This window comes from Prenolepis imparis, unplaced genomic scaffold (assembly GCF_030444845.1).
Source record: "Prenolepis imparis isolate NDT839.2.m4 unplaced genomic scaffold, iyPreImpa1.0 SCAF_11, whole genome shotgun sequence".
NCBI classification, from domain to species: domain Eukaryota; kingdom Metazoa; phylum Arthropoda; class Insecta; order Hymenoptera; family Formicidae; genus Prenolepis; species Prenolepis imparis.
This window is the reverse complement of record NW_028141169.1, coordinates 13,186,877-13,209,734: the sequence shown is the minus strand read 5'-3', so window position 1 is coordinate 13,209,734 and position 22,858 is coordinate 13,186,877. Positions and strand designations below refer to the sequence as shown.

Below are 22,858 nucleotides of genomic sequence, written 5' to 3'. Positions count from 1 at the left end.
TTTTTATACAAATAGATTATCATTAAAGGTTGGTTGGTATTGAATTTGGCTTGAATCGGCTAAGTGGTTCTTTTTTTATAAAATTTTGAATTTTTAAAAAAAAAGGCGTGATTGCTCTAATTTCCATAAATTTTGAGATATCGGTCTACATTTTTTTACATGATAGATGAATAGATTATCATTAAAGGTTGGTTGATATTGAATTTGACGAAAATCGATAAAGGGATTTATTTTTTATGAAATTTTAAATTTTTCAAAAAATGAAAATTTTACGAAAGAAGCATACAAAAGGAAGTACATACATACATACATACATACATACACACATATATATACGTGACAAAAAATGTTATTTTATTTTATTAAATTTCGTTGGAATCAACGCACCGAAATCCCCGTACGGCTCCTATAGCCTATTTAATTCTCAATTTATAAGTAAAAAATACCGAAAAACGCGATTACTAATTCTTATTCGCAGGATTCTATCGAGAAGACGAAACGGAGGGAGTGAACCAAGAAGCGGGATATAAAAGCGAGAACTTTCCCGCGGAACGACACATTTACGTCTCGCTCGAGCTACTCATCACTACTAGCCTAATTATCGCACTCACATGAATCTTCGAGTGCATCGAGTGAAGTGCATCAGTGATCATGTTGTGCAATAATAGCCGAGCGAAGTTTCAATCAGCCAAACAGCAACGACCAGACCAGGCCAGAGCTACCCTCCAATTTTATCCATTGATATTTTTTCATCGCACAATAAATAGTAAGTAGACTGAAAATTTCTAATCCTATTTATTCTCTTGTATCGATTCTCCGAAATAAATCTTGGACTTAGAAGCGTAAAAGCGTTTTCCTTTTTTTTCTTTTTCTTTCGATTAGTGTTTGTTATTAATTGTTGATTTAACCAATCTGTAACTCTCTTCTCTCCGCTATTTTCCGGAGATATAATAAAAATATAAAATATAAATAGTCAAAATAGGAAAAGTCCAAGAACCATTTTATAACAAAGATTCTCTCGCCATCGATTTTAATTCTTCATCTCCTCTCAGTGGACAACGAAAAAACGGAGCTCGTGGAAGGCGGAATATGCGAATAAGGAAGTCTCTGGTTCGGGCTGCTGCAGAACTCGCTCAATTAAATCGCAATCAGATCAGCGACCGTATCAACGACAATAATAGCGACAACAATAATAGTTTTAATAACGCACACCGAACACACAGAGTAGTTACTCGCCGAACTTCTTCCCTGAATCACCATGAATTCCCTCTCCTCTTCCTTCCTCGCCTAAACATGGTGATTCCTTCAGGTTCATTTCGCCCCGATTATAGTCCTCGACGGCTCTCCTCCAAATTCCCCCTTGAACAACCTGAAGAATCAGAAGAATTTTCTGAAACCATCGATCCCGCCGACGAGTCAACCGAGGAGAAATTATCCCCCCTCCAAATAGAAAAGCTCTTACTGTCCTATGAGTAATTATAAAACACACACACACATAATTCATTTAAATTATTATTTATGAAATATTTGTTATGTATTAACCAATCGAAACCTTAAAAATTATCTTTAATAATAAATCCTCTCCCACTTTATTCCGATTAATGACTTCCGTACTTACGTAACATCGACCGCGGATTGAAGAAAACATACATATTTACCAAATAAACCAAATTTATATTAGGAAGAGAGAGATGTACATATATCTATATTTACTGTAACCATTTTAACTGAAATCTCATATCAGAATAAATTATTATTTTATATGAATTTATTATTATCATTTAATAACAAACCCGCTCCATTTTCTCTTTTTCCGAGATTGCACTAGGCCTCGTTCTCGTCGTATAATAAAGATTAAATTTTCTTTTTTAAAAGAGGCCACCGAGCAAATTGCCTTCTAAATAGAATAAAAGCGACCTTCCTGATTGTTGACCTGTTTAAGGTAAAGTATATTTTTGGGTCAAACACTGACTACCTGCCGTTGTTTGAGGTAAATAGTTATGTCTCATTGACTCTTCTTTCCGTGAGTCTGGACATAATAGTAAATATTCATTTAAATATATCGTTAATTCCTAGTAATAGTTTAACACTAAATATGCGAGAGAGAGAGAGAGAGAGAGAGAGAGAGAGAAATACTTAAACATAAAAATTTACTCTAGTTTCTTATTTACATATATTTTATAAAAATCATCAAAATCAGAGAATAACACTTCTGCATATTTCCACATTAAAATATATAAATGTATATAGAATAATTTAACATTTGTGTCTAAACAATGTAACTAAATATAAAAAAGTCTAACATTCTAAATAGACAAATTGTGTGTTTATTTTCATAATGTTGGATGGCGTATTTGTATCAAAGAATGTTTATTAGTATCGTATAATTGGCTGACATTTTTTGAAAGCTATAACAAAATAATGTAGAAAATATTTGACAATGTATTTTTTATCTATAGGAATAATCCATTTTATTGGATTTTTATTCTAACCCTGACCTATATAATTATTTTTTATTTTAAATTATTTCCAACTGAATTAATATTTTTTATTCTAACTCAATTTGGCCTTTCATCATTTTACCCATTACTCAAAGTTATGTTACTCACATATGGAACGCGGATGATAAAATTCGTCTCAAAAAAAATCGCAATTTTAAATAATTCTAATTTATTTGTCAATATTTCAATTTTACACAAATGATGGAAAAGATTTTATTGTTAGTGAGTCTGAAAAATAAATCATCATTTTTACTTCATTGTAGAAATTTAGAAAACAGGACAAACCTTAAAGTTGTTGATTTATTATCATCCCCATAACGCTATCTTATTATGTCAAAGACATAATAAAATATATATATACGAAACGGTGTTTATTATCTGAGAGACCCTTCGAATTTCTAAGAAATCTTTTCGTTTCCAAAAAAGAGAAAGTTTCTTTAAGAGAAAACTACATTCGAAACGTTATAAACAGTGTGTCTCTGAACCCAGTGCCAAATCTGATATAGCGACTTTAGCATATAAAAATAAATTGAAAATATCTAATAAATATATGTCCGAATCCGAATGGTTTCAGAATTATAAAGGATAAAAGTTGCTTTCGTAAAAAGACATAAATTAAAATAAATGTTTAATGTTTTTATTCTGCTTAAAACTTTACAAAAGCTGTTCAAAAATTCCTCCGTAGACTTCGATACATTTTCTAGCACAAATTAATAAGTTGTATCGAGTTTTTTGAAAAATGTCATCCGCGAAACTTCAAACATTTTTTCAAAAAGTTCGAAACAATTTATTTATTTTATTTTATTTTTATTAAATTATAGTATCAATATCGAGATTATACATATGCAAAGAAAATGAGTTTGCGTTTACAAATATTTGCATAAATGCTACTGACTGTCTCTATGCAGATAAGATTTTATATAAAATATTATAAAAACCTCTTACATAATACGCAAGCAATCTAATGACATTTCTTTGCATGAAATCTGCTGCAAATCTACTGCTTATAGATTGTTACGTCCTGGCCTGTGGAAAGGATGGGCCTTACGGAGGACGTACGTAACAAATGTTTCTCGAAATCTATCAGATTTCAACTCGAACGAACTGTCGGCCCCGATAACAGGTCAACGACTTTTACCTTGTTTATCTCGGGCATTCGTTCGGTGGTTTTTTTTCGGTAAGGGAACTTAATCTCTTTTACACAGGATAGGACCTAGTGCGATCATGGGCGGGTGGAAGAGAGACAGGGATGTTAAAGGATGGCTACTAAAATCTTTTGTTAGGACTTATTTTTATTCAAACTAATAAATGAATATAATTTTGACATTCTTTATTTTAGTTCTAATTGAATTCATTTAATTAATTATAACAAAATAAGAAGGGTTGAAGGAATACATATAGATTTAGATTTAAAGAATTAAATTATTGTCTCTACATATGTTTGACAGATAGCACCTTCCATGAATCGTTGTGTGAGAGTGACTTATCATTATATTTTTTAGTGACAATTACAATTGAAGTTGCCGAGCACCAAGTCAGAGTCGATTACGATGAGTTCGCGCTCGTTTGATTACAAACGTGACGTTTTTCTTTTATGAGTCTGTCCCACCTGTAGGGCAGTGCTGAGTCTTGTGATTCATAGTCACAGCTTTCGAATTTTACTCTCTTCCATAATGATTTTCTCGTTTGTAAGAATAATGGCTTTTTAATTTCGGTTGATACAACAAGTGTCGGCCGAGGGGTTTCAACATTATTAATTTTCTTCCTATAATAATTAGGAAATTATAAAAGATATTTTCATTAGTCTGTCCTCAGTCTCTCTTGTAATCGCTGTTTTATGTTTCCTAACATGAATCGAGCGAGAGATTTCGACATTATTTCCCTCTATAATAATGAGGAAATTAATCGATTATTTGTTCTATTAATATCACATGTTTTTCGTCGGTCTGGCCTCGGGCTCTTTCGCAGACCCTTTCCCGAGTTTTCTATTTTAAATTTATAGTTAATTTTTCCGTAAAACACTGATTTGCATAAATCGGAGAAGAGAAAAGAACTGTGAAGTTTATGGACGTAACAAGATATTAGTATAAAAAAGATTATCTTTACAAAGATTATAAAAGTTGAAATAATTCTTTAAATAAATTAAGACGGCATAAATTATACAAATGAAGAATATTGTGATATCACTCGTTTATGATGAAAGAAATCAAAACTCACATAAAAAACTGTGCAAAATTAAAAAAAAATATTATATACATATACAGATCTATATATATATATATATATATATATATATATATATATATATATATTATATATATATAGTATGTATATACATATAATTATTATAATATTTTCAAAGAATATTATAATAATATTATACCTATAATATTGATCGAAGATTTAAATAACATAAAAATTGAAAAATCGAATTTGGTCTCTTCTAAATACATAAGGGAAAGACGTAAGAGATTAGATGACGAAGTGAAAAAAATGGCAAATTGCTAATTGTTCTAAAATAAAATCGATTAAGCCAATACTCAATTTATTCAAAGTTCTTGATAATAACAAGAATTCTTTTATAGTTTGAGGTTTTCAATCTGCCCCAAGAAATGTAGATAATATAAATAAAAATGTATTGTGTGGACGCAATCATAGATTTAAATGTTCTTAAATTATTATAAATAATTAATAATTATTTTGTTTTGCCTTTTTAATTTTATATTTAATATTATTTTATTGATAAATAACCTTTTGTGTTTTAATGTTTTATTATCATTTTTTTAGTCATATGAATAAAATATTTTTTTATTTTCTTTTTATTTGTATATAAATTCAATTTTTTTTAATTTGCAAAGAAAAGTCCATATTTTATGATAGTTATGATGATATTTGCGAAAAAAATTATTACACCCTAGTTCATCAAACTATGCAATTTTTTGGAAAAAAACACGTCCTTACTTTTAAAGGGTTGGAGGGAGGGAGAGAGGATAAAATCAAAATCTAACGAAAGTTCCTTAAAGTAGAAACTTTTACTCTTTAAAACAAAAAAAAATTTTTTTTAAATACGACAATTTTTCGTTGAGATATGCTTATTTGAATTTATGCAAAATTTTGATATTAATTAAGTGTTGCGATAATTTTTTTGACCAGTGTACAGTTGCGGACTAAAAGGTTGTCCGCTTTTGCTATGATAAGTTTCGAAATACGGATTTTATTTAAGTATATAAGTACCAATGCATACGACATATTCTAGCGGAACAGACGTACAAGATGCATAAAAAAGGGGGCAAATATATTAATATATTAAATAAATGATAATAAAATTGTTAAAATTCATAATTCAGCGGACAACCTTTTTAGTCCGCGACTGTACGTACATTCAAATATTATAACATCGAAATAATATAAAAGGTTTGTTACAATAAATTTTTTTATCTATATAAAAAGTCCACTTTTTAAAATTCTAATTTAACTTAACGTGGCCTTTCGTCTCACTAGTAAAAATCATCTTACTCATATATGCAATGACGATCAGATGACGAAAATGAATGTCTTTAAAAAACATAAATTTAAAAAAATTCTAATTTTTTTATCAATTTTTTAATTTTTACAAATGATAAAATTTTAGTAAATCTGAAAAAATAAGTAAAGTAAAAAAGCTTTAAATAAATTGAACTACCTGCTACTGTCATTTTATATGTCACAGCCTTATCCCATTATGCTAAGGACATACATAACGGCAGGTATAAATTACCTGAGAAATCCTTCAAATTTCTAAGAAATTTTTTTGTTTGTCCGAAAAAGAGAAAGTTTTTTTGTTCATCATATTAATCTTTTCAATACCGGGTCTAAAGCGTTTTGATTATATAGATAATAACATCACTCTTATAAAAATACAAAGTGATTCGATGATAAATTTTATATTAGATCAGATAATTATTTACAGAAATTAATACATTATTTATACTTGGCTAAATAACGTTGATTTTATATTTATTTTTGAGTTATGCATATTTCTAAATATATTTATAAACTTTATTTTTAAACTTTGATTTTATGTGTATGTTTATTTTTAAACATTACTTTGTGTGCGTGAATAAGTATCTTTTTAAAAAATACTTTTGCCAGAAAAAATTTTTACAAAGGCATTTTTGTATATAATATCAAATTTTTATATACTTGGCGTATTTTTTCTTTTATAAAGATTTATTGTGATTTGACCTTTCATCATCTTACTCATTACTCAAAATCACGTTACTCACATGTAGAATGACAAAATTGACATGTCTCTAAAAAAATCGAAAGTTTAAATAATTCTAATTTATTTGTCAATATATCAATTTTACAAATGATAAGAAAGATCTTAGTAAGTCCGAAAAATAAATCATTATTTTTACTATTATTTTTAGAAATTAAGAAAAGTGGACAAATTTTAAAGCTGTTAATTTATTGCCATCTCCTTAACGCTATCTCATATCTTATATCAAGGATATACATGTGTGTACCTGAGAGACTCTCAGAAATACCAGATTGTGGACGAAACAGCCAGTTTACAACCAATGGAGAGGGTAGGCTGGCAATGTACAATGCATAGGCGGGCAGAGTGGAGAGAGTGCGGCGCGCTACTATACGCTCAGAGCCCGTATTATGGGAGGAGATCTGCACGAAACGAACGAGTTTTCGCTCGAAACCTTCATGACTTCTCGTCGGATGCAGTATATATAAAGGTGGGGAAAATACAAAATCTTAAGGGCTGCTCGAAGTTTGCTCATTCTGTTGGAATACAGTATACAGTTCAGAATAAAGGTGAAAATAGTGTGAAGAATTTGTGTAATTGTGCAGTAGACAAAAGCGTAGAGACTATCACAGTACACTTCATATATCTTCAGATAATTATTTATACAAACAATAATTTTTCGCGATCATATTAAATTACATTTTTGTGTGTGTGTTTTATTAATTTATTTTTTATTATGGATATGATATCGAAATTGCCAGCAGAATTGCAAGCCATCATTCTGAGCTATAAGGATATTAGTATTGAAGATGAAATTAACTTCAGATTGACGTGCAAACAATTCCGGATGGCAGCTCAATACGAAAAGCATTGGGAAAAGAAATTTTCACAGAGGTAAGTCTTTGTATTTTTTTTGTAATTAATCTATCGCATAATGTATGACTTTTACAAAAAATATTTTTTATAAAAATAAAATAATTAAAAAATATAAAGATATTAAGATATTAAAAATACACTCGGCCAAAAAAAAACGGTACACTTGAACAGTAGTAAAAAATTGTGAAAGTTCAAGAATTTATAACTCAGCTAATAATTATGATATCGAGGTGTTTAAAAAACAAAAATGAAGCGTAAAGTCTGTAATTTGAGAAAATTCTAGTGCCGATTACGTGGAATGATCAGTTTTGCAATAACAAATGATAGAGTAAGAACCTGCAAAAGTGATAAATAAAAGGTCCAATTTTCTTAATTGCACGGTGTGAATCAATTGACGTAGCTCAATAGGATAAAAAGCACTCAATAGGTAAAAATTCAAACTTTTCTCTTTAAAATGCGCTTTGGCGGAATTCGATACTATAATTTTTCGCTGAGTTATCTCAATTTGAAAAAAATCGGTTTTTTAACGACATATTATGATTTAAGATCTGCTATCTTTATCAATTCGAACCGTTGCAATTTTATTCAAGAATGTTGCATTGAATGCGGGATGTTCCGAAGCGATGCAAATCGTGCCGGGCATCTCGCGCAAACAAAGTCCGAGTAGGATATTCGAGGGGGTTTTCGCAAGTACGAATTCGGCACTACTTCTTTGCAGATCGGAGGATATCCATGAGAATTTTTCCGCGTAAAAAAAGATTCTTTTCCTTCTTTTCTTTTTTCTTGTTTTTTTCGTATTTTATAATATCGTATTTTCAAAAAAAATGTCTCGTTTTATCATTGATTGTCTCTGTAACCTTGCCATACTTGTTATACTATGCGAATCAGACAAGAAATTTCTTTAGCAACCTTAAATTATAATTGTAATTCACTTAAAAAATATTTACAGAATTTATTCTGTCAATTTTAAAGAAAAACGGACACAGATAATCACGCATAAAATATTTTTTAATATACGTAATAATATTGTAATACTATACTTATATAGTATTCTAATATTATATAAATTATGTTATTTTCATTCATTTGAATCATGTTTGTATGTTTACAAAAAAAAATTGACAATTATACCGTTCGATAGAGCAAAGTTTTAGCTTTATGAATTTGTTTTCTGAATTGCGATACGATGATTTTTAACGGAGTTACAAGCAATTAAAGTCAAAATGCTCATTTTTTTACTTAATCCGCGATAACTTAATAACAACAAATCTTAGAAACATTTTTAAAAAACAATTTAGTAAGGAAAACTTTAAGCTTTTTCAGTGGAAGATCGAAAATTGTCGCAAATTTTTTTTTATGAAAAAGTTGTAGGTCCACAAAGTGAGACGAAAATTTCTCATTTCGTCCAGTTCATGGTTTTCTGTAAAAATTACCAACTTATAGAACATTAAAAAAAGTATAGATTCTTCGAGAGTAGAGATTCTAGCTTTATAATCCTTTTTTTTTTAATTTAAATTTTGTTTATTTTACCAAAGTTACAGCTGCCTGAATTTTGCCTATTTTATCAGAACAATTAAATCGTATATTCTGTAAGAAAATTTTCGATCTATAAGCTCTATAGTTCTATAGCGCTTTAGCTCTTTCTTTTTTTTGCTCTTCGCTCTTTCTTTTTTGCTCTACAGTGCTACATATGGCTTATAGAGATACGGGCGTTGTACAGAATAGACCTATAAATGTTTCTTTAATTTTTGTGAGCAGTATATTATAATATGTACAATATAAAAAAGACATAAAAGCTTAAAAATAAAAAATTTTTATTTTATTAATTTAATGATTTTATTTTATTATTTTATTAATTAATTTGATAACTTAATCTGTTTTGTAAATATAGAATGTGAAAATATTAATAATAAATATAATAATTCGTTATTGTTATCAAATAAATCTAATGGAAATACTGATTTGTCCACTTTACCGTTATTATGTATATTTTTAGTGTAAAGTTTAATTATAATTTAAAGTAAAATTAAAAATTATACATTGTGATTTCTGAATTAAGACAGAAAGATTGATATTTCGCACACGATTTATTTTTACTTGAATATTATGCGTTTCAAAAAATGTATTACTCTGAAAATTTATTACTGATACAATAAAACTATTTAATGTGATTTACAAGAAACTTTTATTTTTATTATATTATAATATTACTTATTCCAATTTTAGATGGTCCTCTGCGAAAAAACTTTTTGACAAGAAACCTAAGGAGAATGAGCAGAAAGAGTCTGACAATGAGAGCGGACAAAAAGATGAAAACAATTTTATTTGTAAAAGCTTATTTGTGAAGACAGGAATAAATTTTGCGCGACAATTACAATGTTACAGATCTGAAATACTTCATAAACATTATGATACCAATAATTTGATAGATAATTTTACAAGTTTCAAACAAGTATTTCAGTTAGATGAACATTTAAATGAAATATTTTCTAAGCCTGAAAATTTCATAAATAATTCTTTCTTCATTGATGAGATTAGAAGCTCGCTTGCGCAATCTTCAAGGTAGGATTTAATATAAATATAAAGTGTTATGAATATCATAGATTAATAATACTTATTTAACACAGTTAATATGTAAATTTTTCAGAAAAACTGATCTAACGGAAAGATATTACAATAAAAAAATGTTTGACTATCTAAGGCAATGTTCGGTGAAGGAGAAATGGGAAAAATTTAAAGAACAACCTCAAGAAAAGCAGCTTTTGGAACGGGCTGCTACTATTTTTGCTCAATGGTTTCAACCCGAAAAAGATATATTGTACTCCTGCATAAAGGAATCACTAAATACAATCGCCCAAGAGGTATTAAATTGCCTAAGAAAAAAAAATCCTGACCACTCGATATTTTCGACGTCCACTGACAATTTTTCGTATTGGGAAAACAATAACATCGATGATAATCATTGGAACGAAGAGGAAGGAACACAGATTATGGATGCAGTCGAAGAATATATTTTTAAAGAATTAGAATTTCGAGCAAGCAGATCGAAAAACACAATATTGGAAGACATGTTTATAGATAATGTAAATAATTTTATAGATTATAATATATAATAATTATGTGATTAATTATGTTGAGCATGATTTTGTGTTTGTTATATATGTTTTAAAAATATTTTTGCTCTAATTAATATTTGTATTGTATCTTCTGGTACAGGTCTTAAAAAATAAATATGGTCAAGAAGTTCTAATATTAATAATATACCATAGTGTGGCCAGAAGACTTGGATTACGTTGCGATGTAAGAAAGCTGCCATTTACATGCAATACCTGTATATTTTGGAAGCCAAAATAGTATGTATAATATTTGATTTGAATTATTTTATATTTGAAATAAATCTTTCAGCAATTTTTACTCTTATGGCGCACACACACACACACACACACACACACATATGTATATATATATATATATATATATATATAATTGTTTCTTATTTACAGTGTCACGAATAATCCAAACGATGTCAGATGTTTCAATACAAGTTTTGACGATACACATTGTCCTATCAGGCAACAGAACCCTTCTACAGAACCCTTTGTAATAACAGCTAAAGAGGTGGGCAATTACTCATGTGATACTATGATTTTTATTAATTCTAAGTTAGAATTTCTAACACTCGTTAATGGATAACCTTGTAACCTTGACAAAAATATGAGTCAAAAATATGAAAGCTCTGTTTACATGTTTTTTTTTTCAGGCTATGATGCAGCTACTTTTGTTAGAAGTACTTATGCATTTAGACGGGCAAAGTCATACTTTGATGGCTATGCCACAGGAAATCTTTGAATACGTCTGGATTACGAATTTAAAAGAGGTATGTTAACATTATACATACTATATATATTAATATATAATAATAATAAAAAATTTTTTTTTGCAAAATCTTTCTTTCTGATAACACATATAAACTAGATTCGGGAAGCGCGCTTTTAGCGTTATTAGCGTGCTCTGTCCTTGTTCAACTTTTAGTAAGTAATAGAGATAGAACGACGCTGTCAGCGCTAATAACGTCTTCCCGAATGCGCCTATAATTATATACATATTATATAATTATCCATAATTTAATTAGTTGTAATTTAATTCTTTTTACAAATGTTCATTTAGAAATTATTTGACAAAAAATAACAATTAAAGTTTGATGTTACATTTTTCAGATCAGTCTTCACATTGAAAATACAGAACAATCAAATGTAAGGCCGGAAGAAGTAAAATTTGCGGTTGGAATGATCGTAACTCACAATAAAAATAAATATGATGGATATGCAGACACACCTTCTACCGGCGTAATAATTGGATGGCACAAATATGCAGACAGATGTAATGTTAAGTACTCCAAAAACAAAATATTGACCCCTGTTTTGCCGTTGAAAATCTACATTAATTTCAACGATACCAAGCAACAAGCAGGTTATCTAATTCTTACAGAAAAGAACGAAATATGTTACGTGGGAGAAGGTATGCATATCATTAGAGAAATGCATCTTTATTTTAAATTATACTTCTTTAGTCTGCAATCTTTCCTTTTGTACATAATGTAAAAGATTATTTTATTTTCTTTCGGTTTATTTTGTTCCGTTTTTATAAATTTAGTTATTTTATATATATTTTAACTATTATACTTTTTTAATTTTCTTATTTTATTTATTATTTACTTTATCTCAGTTATCATTAATTTATTTTCGTTTTTTAATTTAGATGATATAACGTTAACAACCCCAAAATGGATCGACAATAGCGAAATAGGACGTTATTTTTGTAAATACGAAGACACCCATTATGTACCCAATAAAATGCTGTCAAGATGTTACCCACAAGATGCCGCTGTAATTGCCCGGACAATAAGCTCAGAATAATTATCAAAATTATTAATATACACATATATTATATATATTGTATTTATATTATAAGGATAAGGTGTAGGTATTAATATTATTTATATTATATCATATTATAAATGTATTATATATATTATATATAAGAGACAAATATTTATATTATTTATGTCATATTATATTTTATATACGATACATAAATCATGTAAATTGCAAAGAAATAAAAATTATGACTCTAAAATATTACAATTATATATTAGTATTTAAATATATTTTTCTTGAAAATATTTTATTTAAAAATATTTTTTTTTATATTTTATTTATAATTTAAAGAAATTTTGTTATATGTACATATATGAAGATACCTATAATCTAAAGACTTACATACAACAACACGATTAAATTGAAAGCATGAAATATTAAAAATAAAACTATTAAAAATGTACCGCTAAATAAAAATTTTGCGTTAAATTTTATATTTTTACACTATACTATGAAGAGACATACAAGAATACTCGTCTATACTAAACGTATAGATTTGTCTGATAGAATTTTATCATTAGAAGATATAATACCCTATATCCAGTATACATATAGCCATTCCCTGTGAAGCTTTGCATCCGAATAAGCAACTATTAAATGCGATGATAATGTAATTGATAATTGATTGCAGCAGCTCGTACATCCGCAGCTATCCCACAATCAGTTGACTAACTTGCAACAATGATTGAAAATAATCTTTCGTGGTCCAGGTAAGTCACGATAAAGTGCGGAAAATTTTCAAATTTATATTTAGCATAAAATATCTTTGCAAATAATACCCCGAGAAGAATTAATTGATTAAATAATCTGTTTTTATCATTACATACATTACACGTGTGCAATGTGCTGATACGTAACGATAACCTAAATGCCGCAACGCAATTAATAAAATCAACTCAAGATATTTATCGTTTTTCGATAATTATAATTTGTTGTAACAAACTATTTGTTTGTATGAGGAATATACATGTAAAATACATTATATTAAATATGTTGAAGTAACAATTAACTTTTTACATTATCTTAAATTGATTATATAGATGTCGTTTTGTATAGATAATCTATAAAAAAATAACTTTATATATAATAAGTAATTGTAAACAAAACAGTCCACGTGTTTTTATATTTTATTCGTCCCACTAGAGTTTGATGAAATGATTTATCGTTAGTGAAAGTGTACGCTTAAACAGATTATTTTCCAGTTCTTTTATTAAAGATTTGCCATATGTTAGTGATTGTATATTATAATATTTTAATTTTGTCACTTCAATGATGACCATTATTTTCTTTTTTAAAGGCTGAGAATTTTTTTACTTGAGAAGGTTCAGTCCTTTCTTGTAGTAAGGATTTTTAATTATTTTTAAGTGTTTATTATAAATTAATTTTCGCAGAAACCTGGAAAAATTTTCTACGGGTTAGAATAAGGCGAATCATGCCATGGCTCTACGAGCTGTTCAATTATATCCTACCACGATCGGAGCTCACCACATTTTTCACACGCATTGTTATAAGCACCATAAACTATATAGAGAAACGAATAATATAATTAGAAACGTTTTCATTGATCTACTGAGCGAATTAAAAAAGCATCCAGATAAATTGGGCGATATCAGTAAGTAACGATTGTCTTTATGAATATTCTTTATCATACAAATTTTATAGACGGAAAAGTTTATGAATTTGTGCGGATATATAAAATATTTTAAATATATATTTATATATAGTTAATTATATAGGTATCATTAATCATTATATAGATAAATTATTCACATAAATTTTAATATTCGACAAGAAACAGAATTATTCGTAAAAAAAAAATATTACATTTTTCCTATCGCGCGCGCGCGAATATTCCAATCAAGGATTCTCTCTCTCATCTTTATATTCGTTATATATATTCCTCAAGTGGTCACCAATAAATATTTTATTAAGCATGACATCTTTAAAATTACCAAAACCCGGTATCGGTTTTGGACCGCGAATGCCACGTGATTTCCAAAAATCGTAGTTTGATGTCAAGTAATAATATACAGCGAGACATACGGCAGCAATGCCGCACAATATTTCAAAAGATTCCATTATCCTGCAGCTGTCGATCAATTATTACGCGAGCGACATTCGCTAAACAAAAATATGCCAAATAAAAAATATTTCATCAGAAAAAGATTGTTTTATTAGATTTAGATCATTCAAATGAAAACGAGCCAAAGAACATAGCAAGGTGGTGTTTTAATTTTGACTTCATCATAGAGGAAGTTTAATGAGCGGAATACAATGATGAGGAAACAATATGTAAGTTTCCAATTTGCACACTTTTTTCACATAAAATAACATTTTTTTAAATGTCACGTACATGTGTATATGTATGTACACTCTCATATGTTTCTTTCGTAAAATTCAAAAATTTACATTTTTTGAAAAATTCAAAATTTTATAAAAATTGAACCCTTTTTCGATTCTCGCTAAATTCAATACCAAATATCCTTTAATACTTTATTCATGTAAAAATTTGGCTCAAAATTGCGAATATTAAAAAATACACATTTCTTAAAAATTCAAAATTTCATAAAAAATGGTTCCTTTCACCGATCATCGTCAAACTCAATACTAACCATCCTGTTGTGTGCCTCGGGTAAGGCACAGGGGTTGTGTCGAATTTGGGATTAGGATCCGTGAGCGCCAGGGATATATTGCCTTTGTTAATGAAGAGTGTTGGTTCCTTGTTTAAATATACTTTTATTCGACTCGAACAGCTCTTCCCTTTATTTCGGTTTTGCTTATAAACCTTTATGTTACTATCTCAATTAAACTTGATTATAATGTTACGATTGTTAGTCGACGACGCTCGCGTAGTTTAACTAACTCGGCGATTCGTATACGTGTATAACTTAGTAACGGCGTTAATTATAATGTGGCTCTTGAATTGCGACTACTGCAATATATCTTAACTATTTTTAATCAGCGACTGCTTACAATGTATCTCGGCTATTATTGATTAGGGATTGCTTATAATGTATCTCGGCTATTATTGGTTAGCGACTGCTTATAATGTATCTTGGCTATTATTGATTAGCGACTGCCGTGAGCGCTTCTTTCGTTCAATTTTTATAACCGAAATTTTGGAGCCTTTTCATCGGAGGGAGTCATTAGAAACAGGCCCCTGATTGGTTAAAAATATTAACACGTCTAAAGTCTAAATGCAAGCGAAGCAGGTCGAAGTAGAGATTTTTCGCTCGCATTTCGCGATTTCCGGTCTTCCGCGCCTGGCTCGATGCGTTAGCGTTTCCGCGCGGTTGACGTTTGTTGCTAGGTGGATATTTTAATAAAAATCGTTATAGCTATTTAAAGTTATAACAATTTTTTAATGATAGTCTATTTATGTAAAAAAAATTTATCCCGATATCTTAAAATTTACGGCAGTTAGAGCAACCACAAACACTTTTTGAAAGTTAAAATTGCATTAAAAATTAAAACTCTGTATGAATTTTTATAAAAATGACAGTAAATAAAAGTTGTACTACTTAACTTGTACGCCAAATTGGAGCGTTGTATAAGTCAAATAGTTCTTGAGATATTTAAATTTAAAAAAATGGGTGAGCACATACATATACATACACACACACATACGGATATTTTTAAAAAATGTAATTTTTCGATGTTTTGGAACATTCTGAACATATTGGCAGAAATCTGAAAAAAAAATTTTCACGAGAACAAAACTTTTTCTATGAAAAAGCAAAATTAAATCATTTATTTTATACAACTGTTTTTGATTAAAATGTTTGTAATTGTAATTCTTTATTTTCAGTTGGCGCGATTTTCAATATCATTATTTTATATATTAGGCTACATTTGGACAACCAATTTTAAAATAAGTTTTTATTTTTAATAATTTGAAACACTATATTTTGTGCAGATTAAATTAAAATAACACTATTTTATAAAAACATAACAGTTTTTCACAACTGGCGCATGCACTTAGCGGCTTTTTTTTTTAAAGTAAGTTTTTTGAAGTGTTTTATTCGCAAACCTTGCGACGTCGAATAAGCGACGTAATTAAATGCGATGGTAATATAATTGGATAATTGCAGCAGCTCACACACAGCTATACCAATTGACTTGGTTCAAGTTGGATCAAATTTTGAAGCATATCGCAACGAGATGTCCGGGCAACGTGACATGAATTGCAGAAAATATATCTTTTTCTAGATTTATCTCCAGCACGAAATGTCTTTGTAAATAATATCGAGATTAATTAATTAGATAACTTGTTTCTAATCACACTGTACATACTTTACGTGTTATATGCTGATACGTATATAAACGCTGCGACGCAATTAGTCAAAATCAACTCATAAAATAATTAATTTTATTATATTATTAATACTGGAGAAAAAAGTCTGCTCCTACTTGATTCACAGATAGAACAGTATCCGGAACAATTAGAAAATAATTATACCAGTTAGACAAACAGGTAGATATTTTAACAATTTCATAAAAAAACAACTAGTTTTATACAACTTTTAGATATTTTCGGTTTTAGAATTGGAAAAAATTTTGTTCGATATTTCTTCGATAATGTTATTTTAAATAATTATGGCATAAATTTACATTCACGTAATAATATAATAAAACTACAAAGAGTAACACTAAAGAAACTACAAGTTTCTTTTTTCGAAAAACATGCAATAAAGAAGTGAAGTATTTATTAAATTAGAATAATAATAGCCATTGTTATTTCCATTTAAGCATCAATATTTATTGTATTTATAACGATACACATAATGATACTTCAAGATGTGATATCAATTAATTAATAATTCAACTTATTTAATAATTAATGTAAGGGCACAGGTCCCATATTTTTGCTGCGCATTATTTTCGAGATATTAAATTTTAAGAGGTGATTTCTGAAAAATGTACACACACCACCCATTCTCACTCATATATACACACTCACACATTTACTTACACCTATTTGCATAAACGCAAAATATAATTTTATCTCTCATCGTGCGAACTATGAACGTGAATTTACCTGCGTAAAATACTTTTAAAACATATTTTTAAGTAAAAAATATTTACTACATAATTGTAATATTTTATAAAAGTTATATTTTTAAGTTTAATTATAATTCTAGTTCTTTTTTTCAATTTAATAATTTACCTTGTAATATAATATAATAACTTATAATATAAATACAATTTAATACAATTTAAGACATGTTTAATAAAATTTTAATTCATAATAATTGTTTAGCTCTGATATTGTCTTAACAGTTCTAGCGGCGTCGTGCGGATAAAGTCTTTCTCACTTTGTGAACGTGTCGCATGCACAGAAACAATCTGAAAAAATGTTTTGAATCTTTTTCGTGTTAGAGCCTGAAGTCTTCTCTGTAAAGCCTTTTTTGAAAAATAAATTTTGATTTTTTTTTTTATCAAATTAAAGATAATTGAAGAGAAAATGGTCCTTTTAGCAGCGCCAAGTTTTTTTTAACTATTTTAAAATTTGTTTGCTTTTTTTTATTTTGTATTAATTTTTAATTTTCGTATAAGTTTTTAATTTTCATTTTTTCTGTATAAATTTTTATTTATTTGGCGCAATTTCATGATATCATTATTTTTTTTTTAATATTAATTTTACAACACAAGTTTACAGTACTTTAAAACACACTGTTTTTTCTATAACACTTTTTTACATGGCGCGTAAACTTGGCGTTTTTTTCTACCTTTTTTTAAAAAGGTTTATTATACGTACCAAAGATTATTTATTGTACTTACTGTTTTCGTTTCCAGAATATATGGACGACGGGTCTTGCCATGTTAATATATGTATATTGCATTATTAAATCGCAACGTAGACCAAAACTTCTGGCCTGTGATATATATTATTAATAAAATTATTTCTTGGTCATATTTTTATTTTTTAGAATCTGTGTCAGATATTACAATACAGAAATTAATTAAAGCGATATTTTTAATATACAACAAATATATGCAGATTTATGGTCGCAGCATAAAATAAACCGTAATTATAACATATTATAATCTATCTACAATAACTTACATTATCTATGCACATGTATTCCATATTTGTGTCTTGCAATCTGCATGGTCGAAAGTTCAATTTGTCAAATATATATTCCTCGAGTGTATTTATAATCTGCGTTCCTTCCGCTTCATTCCAATAATTTTTGTCAATATTATATTGTTTATTCAATAGGAAAAAATTTCAACGGATGTCGAGAATATCGAATGATCGTTTTTCTTTGAGGCAATTCAATATTTCTAGACCGATATTATCCAGCGATGTTTTTACAGACGAATAAAATACATCCTTTTCGGGTTGAATCACTTGTGCCATAATAATAGCCATTCGTTCCAAAAGCTGGTCAGGATGTCTATATCTATTCAACTTTTTTCTCACTAAATTTTGCCTCATATATTGAAGGAGTTTTAGATTGCAATATCTTTCAGTTAGATTACAGCCAATTCTTCTGAAAAATTTACATATTAACTGTGCAACAGTACATTAGTCTATAATATGAAGTTAATATTATTATAATATAAAATATATTGAGAATCCCTACCGTGGAGATTGTATAAGCAAGTTTTTAATCTCATCGATGAAAAAACAATATTTTATGAAATTTTCAGGCTCATTAATTAACTTATCAATGATATTTTTTAAATGTTGACGTTAATCTAAACTAAATACGTCTTCAAAAAGTATTAAATTATCGACTGATTCAATGTCATAATAATATTTATGAAAGATTTGAGACACATAATCCCGTATATAATTCCCTCGCTAAATATATAGTTTATGCTTTATTCATTCCTTTGTTCATCCTCTTTCTTCTCACTTTTCTTATACTGCTCGTCATAAAATTTCCTCTCTGAAGGCCATCTGAAATTAAAACAGAAAATATTTCAATAAATGTATTAAAGTCACATTAAACAGTGCTATAATTGCATTAATAATAATACATTTTGGTAAATATTGACAAAAGGGGACCCAGCCCCAATCACCTTGACCTTGACATATGTTGTCAAGGTCATAGGACTGAGTAACCTCCAACAAATTTTAGCCGTCGCTTGTTGTTTAATAAAAAGTTATTAATAAAAAAAATTGCGAAGAAAATATAAAATATCAGAAACGTATATGCACACACACACACACACACACACACACACACGGGGGGTGGGCGCAAGGGGGACCCGCCGGTAGGGGATGCATTGCGAAGAGTTCAATCACAATGGACACATGCTGTAAGTTGTAAAGCGTGGTCCACCCAGCCTACCGTTTGGGCGGGTGCGGGAGGAGGGCCAAAACCCTCCTTGCACTTCTGTGTGTGTGTGTGTGTGTGTTTAGTAAACTTTTTTAGATAAACGTATTGATGCTTTTTTTAAAATAATTAGCAAAATGTATTCAATAAATAATTAATTCATCATATTAATATGTTATTTTTGAACACTCTATATAAAAAATTGAATGTTTATTTAGGTATATATAGGTATATAGTATAGGTAGAGCTATTTCTATGAACTCTGTCATCAAGTTTTTCACTGTTAGACTACGTACAAATTTTAATTTTTACAAATCTTTTTTTTGTTAATAACTTTCTTCTTAAGAAGGAGCGACGGCTAAAATTTGTTGGAGGTTACTCAGGCCTCAGGCCTATGACCTTGACAACATATGTCAAGGTCAAAGTGATTGGGGCTGGGTCCCCTTTTGTCAATATTTATCTTTAGTTTTAAGTTTGTAATTTTTTACACTAAGAATACATAATAGCAAATACAGGAGACAAAGCTGTATTTACTTTTAGTCTTATTATGCAATTATATCATTTATCTAATTTTTATATTTTGTATGTATAAAACAGTATTATTTAACAAATTAATTGATAAAACAATAGAATAAAATAATTAAATTAATAAAAAAATAACTAAAACATTAAATAAAATAATTAAATTAATAAAATAAAGATGCAAAATTAATAAATTTTAATATATTATTTTTTTTATTATGTTATATTATATACATATATTATGTATACATACATATATTACATATTACAATTTTTTTACTATATTATAAAAATGGATAAGCAAATGGACTAATAAAAACCAAGAAACAAGAATACAAACAGTTATTTTAAACAAAATTATAATTATTAAAGAAAACAAATTGTACTAAATTTAATTGTATTGATTAAATTGAACAATTGAAAGAAATGTTTTGAAGATACCTGCACGCACTTTGTTTTCTCTATGTCATATATCTTTTATTTTCCTACTTTTTTTATTGTTAAAAATTATATTGATTATAGATTTTGTATCTATTTGTTTTATTATGTTATATTTTTAATATTTTTTATTTATTTTATTTTAGAAAAATATATTTTTTGCATAAGTAATAGATTCTGCGATTAATGCAAAAAATTACAAAAAAAATGAACAAAAAGAATTACTTCTGAAGAAATATTCTTTCCCAAGCTTCGACATTCTTGACAGTTGGGTGCAATTCCTTCCATACAAATCTGAAGCTAATGATATCGTGAATGCTGACCAAGAATGATCTCTATCGCCTCGTCTGGTAAGCACATTATCGTAGTCATTACGAAAACAAATCAATAAAACACAAAAAAATAATATAAATTAAAGTAACTCGCTAGAAACTATTTGCGTAATTAATTCCCTGCTTTAAAAGCAAATCAATCTATTGCATTATATTATTCTTATATCTCTACTGATTGCAGAGAGCACAAGTGTGTATTTTATGTACACTACAGATGTTTTCACACTCTTTTTTTCTACCCTTAGTCTGAAATCACTACCTGAATACCTAAAAGTCTTGGGTTTTTCCAACTATAAAATTTTTGCATGATATGTCATACGTATACAAAAGAAGAAAGAAACTACAAAATCAGAAAAGAACACACTTTTCGCTCGAATGTGCGCCTTTAAGAAAGAAGGAAATAAATAGTTGCAGAATAACAGAATATATTACGGTTTCAGATTCTAAAATAAAAACATATTTAATCTTAATTCAGTCAGTAATGCTAGACAAACAAATTTGTCTTGCTTGATGTACATAAAAGCATCAGTTTCAAATTCTCTCATAATTTTGCATACATATATGTATATATATTTTATAGCTATCGGGAATATCGTTAAATACCTCAGTAAGATGAATAACACGTGTTAAATAAATAATAAACTTTTACATATATGTACGCTATTATTAAAATAAGACAAAATAAGACAAAATAAGACAAATTATTATACCTAATTATTTATTTTTTTTATCTACAGTAGACAAATATCAGAGAGAGAGAGAGAAGCAATTGCTTTAATAAACCATTTTATAATAAACCATTTTAATAAAAATAATTCTCCATTTTAATTTTTTAACAAAGTTGACAAATTCCATTGCTATGTATACAGAGTGCTAAAGAAATTAAAGTAAAACTTTGAGATTTTTAATAGATATATACAAAATATATATACAAAAAGAGAATAAAAAATACTTAGCGCGAATATTGAAACTCTGCCAAGAAAAGAAATTATTTTTCAGTTCAAATTAGCTGTATATATAGTTAAAAAAATTATATTAATTAACTAAACAAAAATATATGTCCTTTAATAATAAATTGCTATATAATTCTTAAAATTATTGTAATAATAGAATATATATATATATATATATATATATTAAAGGTAGAATATAAAAATGTAATATATTTCTCTTTCACTCATTACATATCATGAGTTTTGGTGAAAAAAAGTTTTTGCACTATACCTATGTGAACTTGGCACTTTAAGAAAATTTTTTAGATACGCATTCGATAACGCTTCGTTTGTACCCGTTTGTATCTTTGATTTTATTTGTTTCCCAAAGGGTTGCAAGTTATTAAGGATTGAAACATTCGTCAGCACCCCACTGTGAGATACCGTAATTTTTTTAATGCAGTTTGATTCAACCCTTTGGGATACAAACAAAATCAAAGATACAAACGGATACGAACGTTATTGAATGCGTATCTAAAAATATTATTCTTAAAATGCCCCCCAAGTTCATATAGATTAAGTGCAAAATCTTTTTTTCACCAAAATTCAGATCCGTAACCAGCCCGTTATGTTAGACGGGGCAAATAAAATCCTAGGTGGAACAGTCTCAAAAACTCTCTTCCCCAATGCACAAAATACATTATTTTTTATTATTTAAATATCGATACAATATTTTATAAAAAATATCATAATATAAAATAACAATCAAGTAAATGTTTTCTATACAGACA

General features: G+C 28.1%; 1 protein-coding gene across 1 annotated transcript in view; it reads left to right on the top strand.

Annotated features, from left to right (window-relative positions):
* The window catches only part of LOC145942847 (F-box only protein 21-like), a 142,382-nt gene extending 129,749 nt beyond the window's left edge, over nt 1–12,633 (top strand). Inside the window, exons 7-15 of the mRNA XM_083049927.1 lie at nt 6,993–7,310; nt 7,506–7,635; nt 9,844–10,179; nt 10,265–10,700; nt 10,834–10,970; nt 11,121–11,235; nt 11,378–11,494; nt 11,835–12,135; nt 12,376–12,633. Of these exons, the coding sequence (XP_082906053.1) occupies nt 7,064–7,310; nt 7,506–7,635; nt 9,844–10,179; nt 10,265–10,700; nt 10,834–10,970; nt 11,121–11,235; nt 11,378–11,494; nt 11,835–12,135; nt 12,376–12,533 (1,977 nt within the window). The 5' untranslated portion in view covers nt 6,993–7,063 and the 3' untranslated portion in view covers nt 12,534–12,633. The remainder of the gene's footprint in view (nt 1–6,992; nt 7,311–7,505; nt 7,636–9,843; nt 10,180–10,264; nt 10,701–10,833; nt 10,971–11,120; nt 11,236–11,377; nt 11,495–11,834; nt 12,136–12,375) is intronic.
* The last annotated feature ends 10,225 nt before the right edge of the window (nt 12,634–22,858 follow it).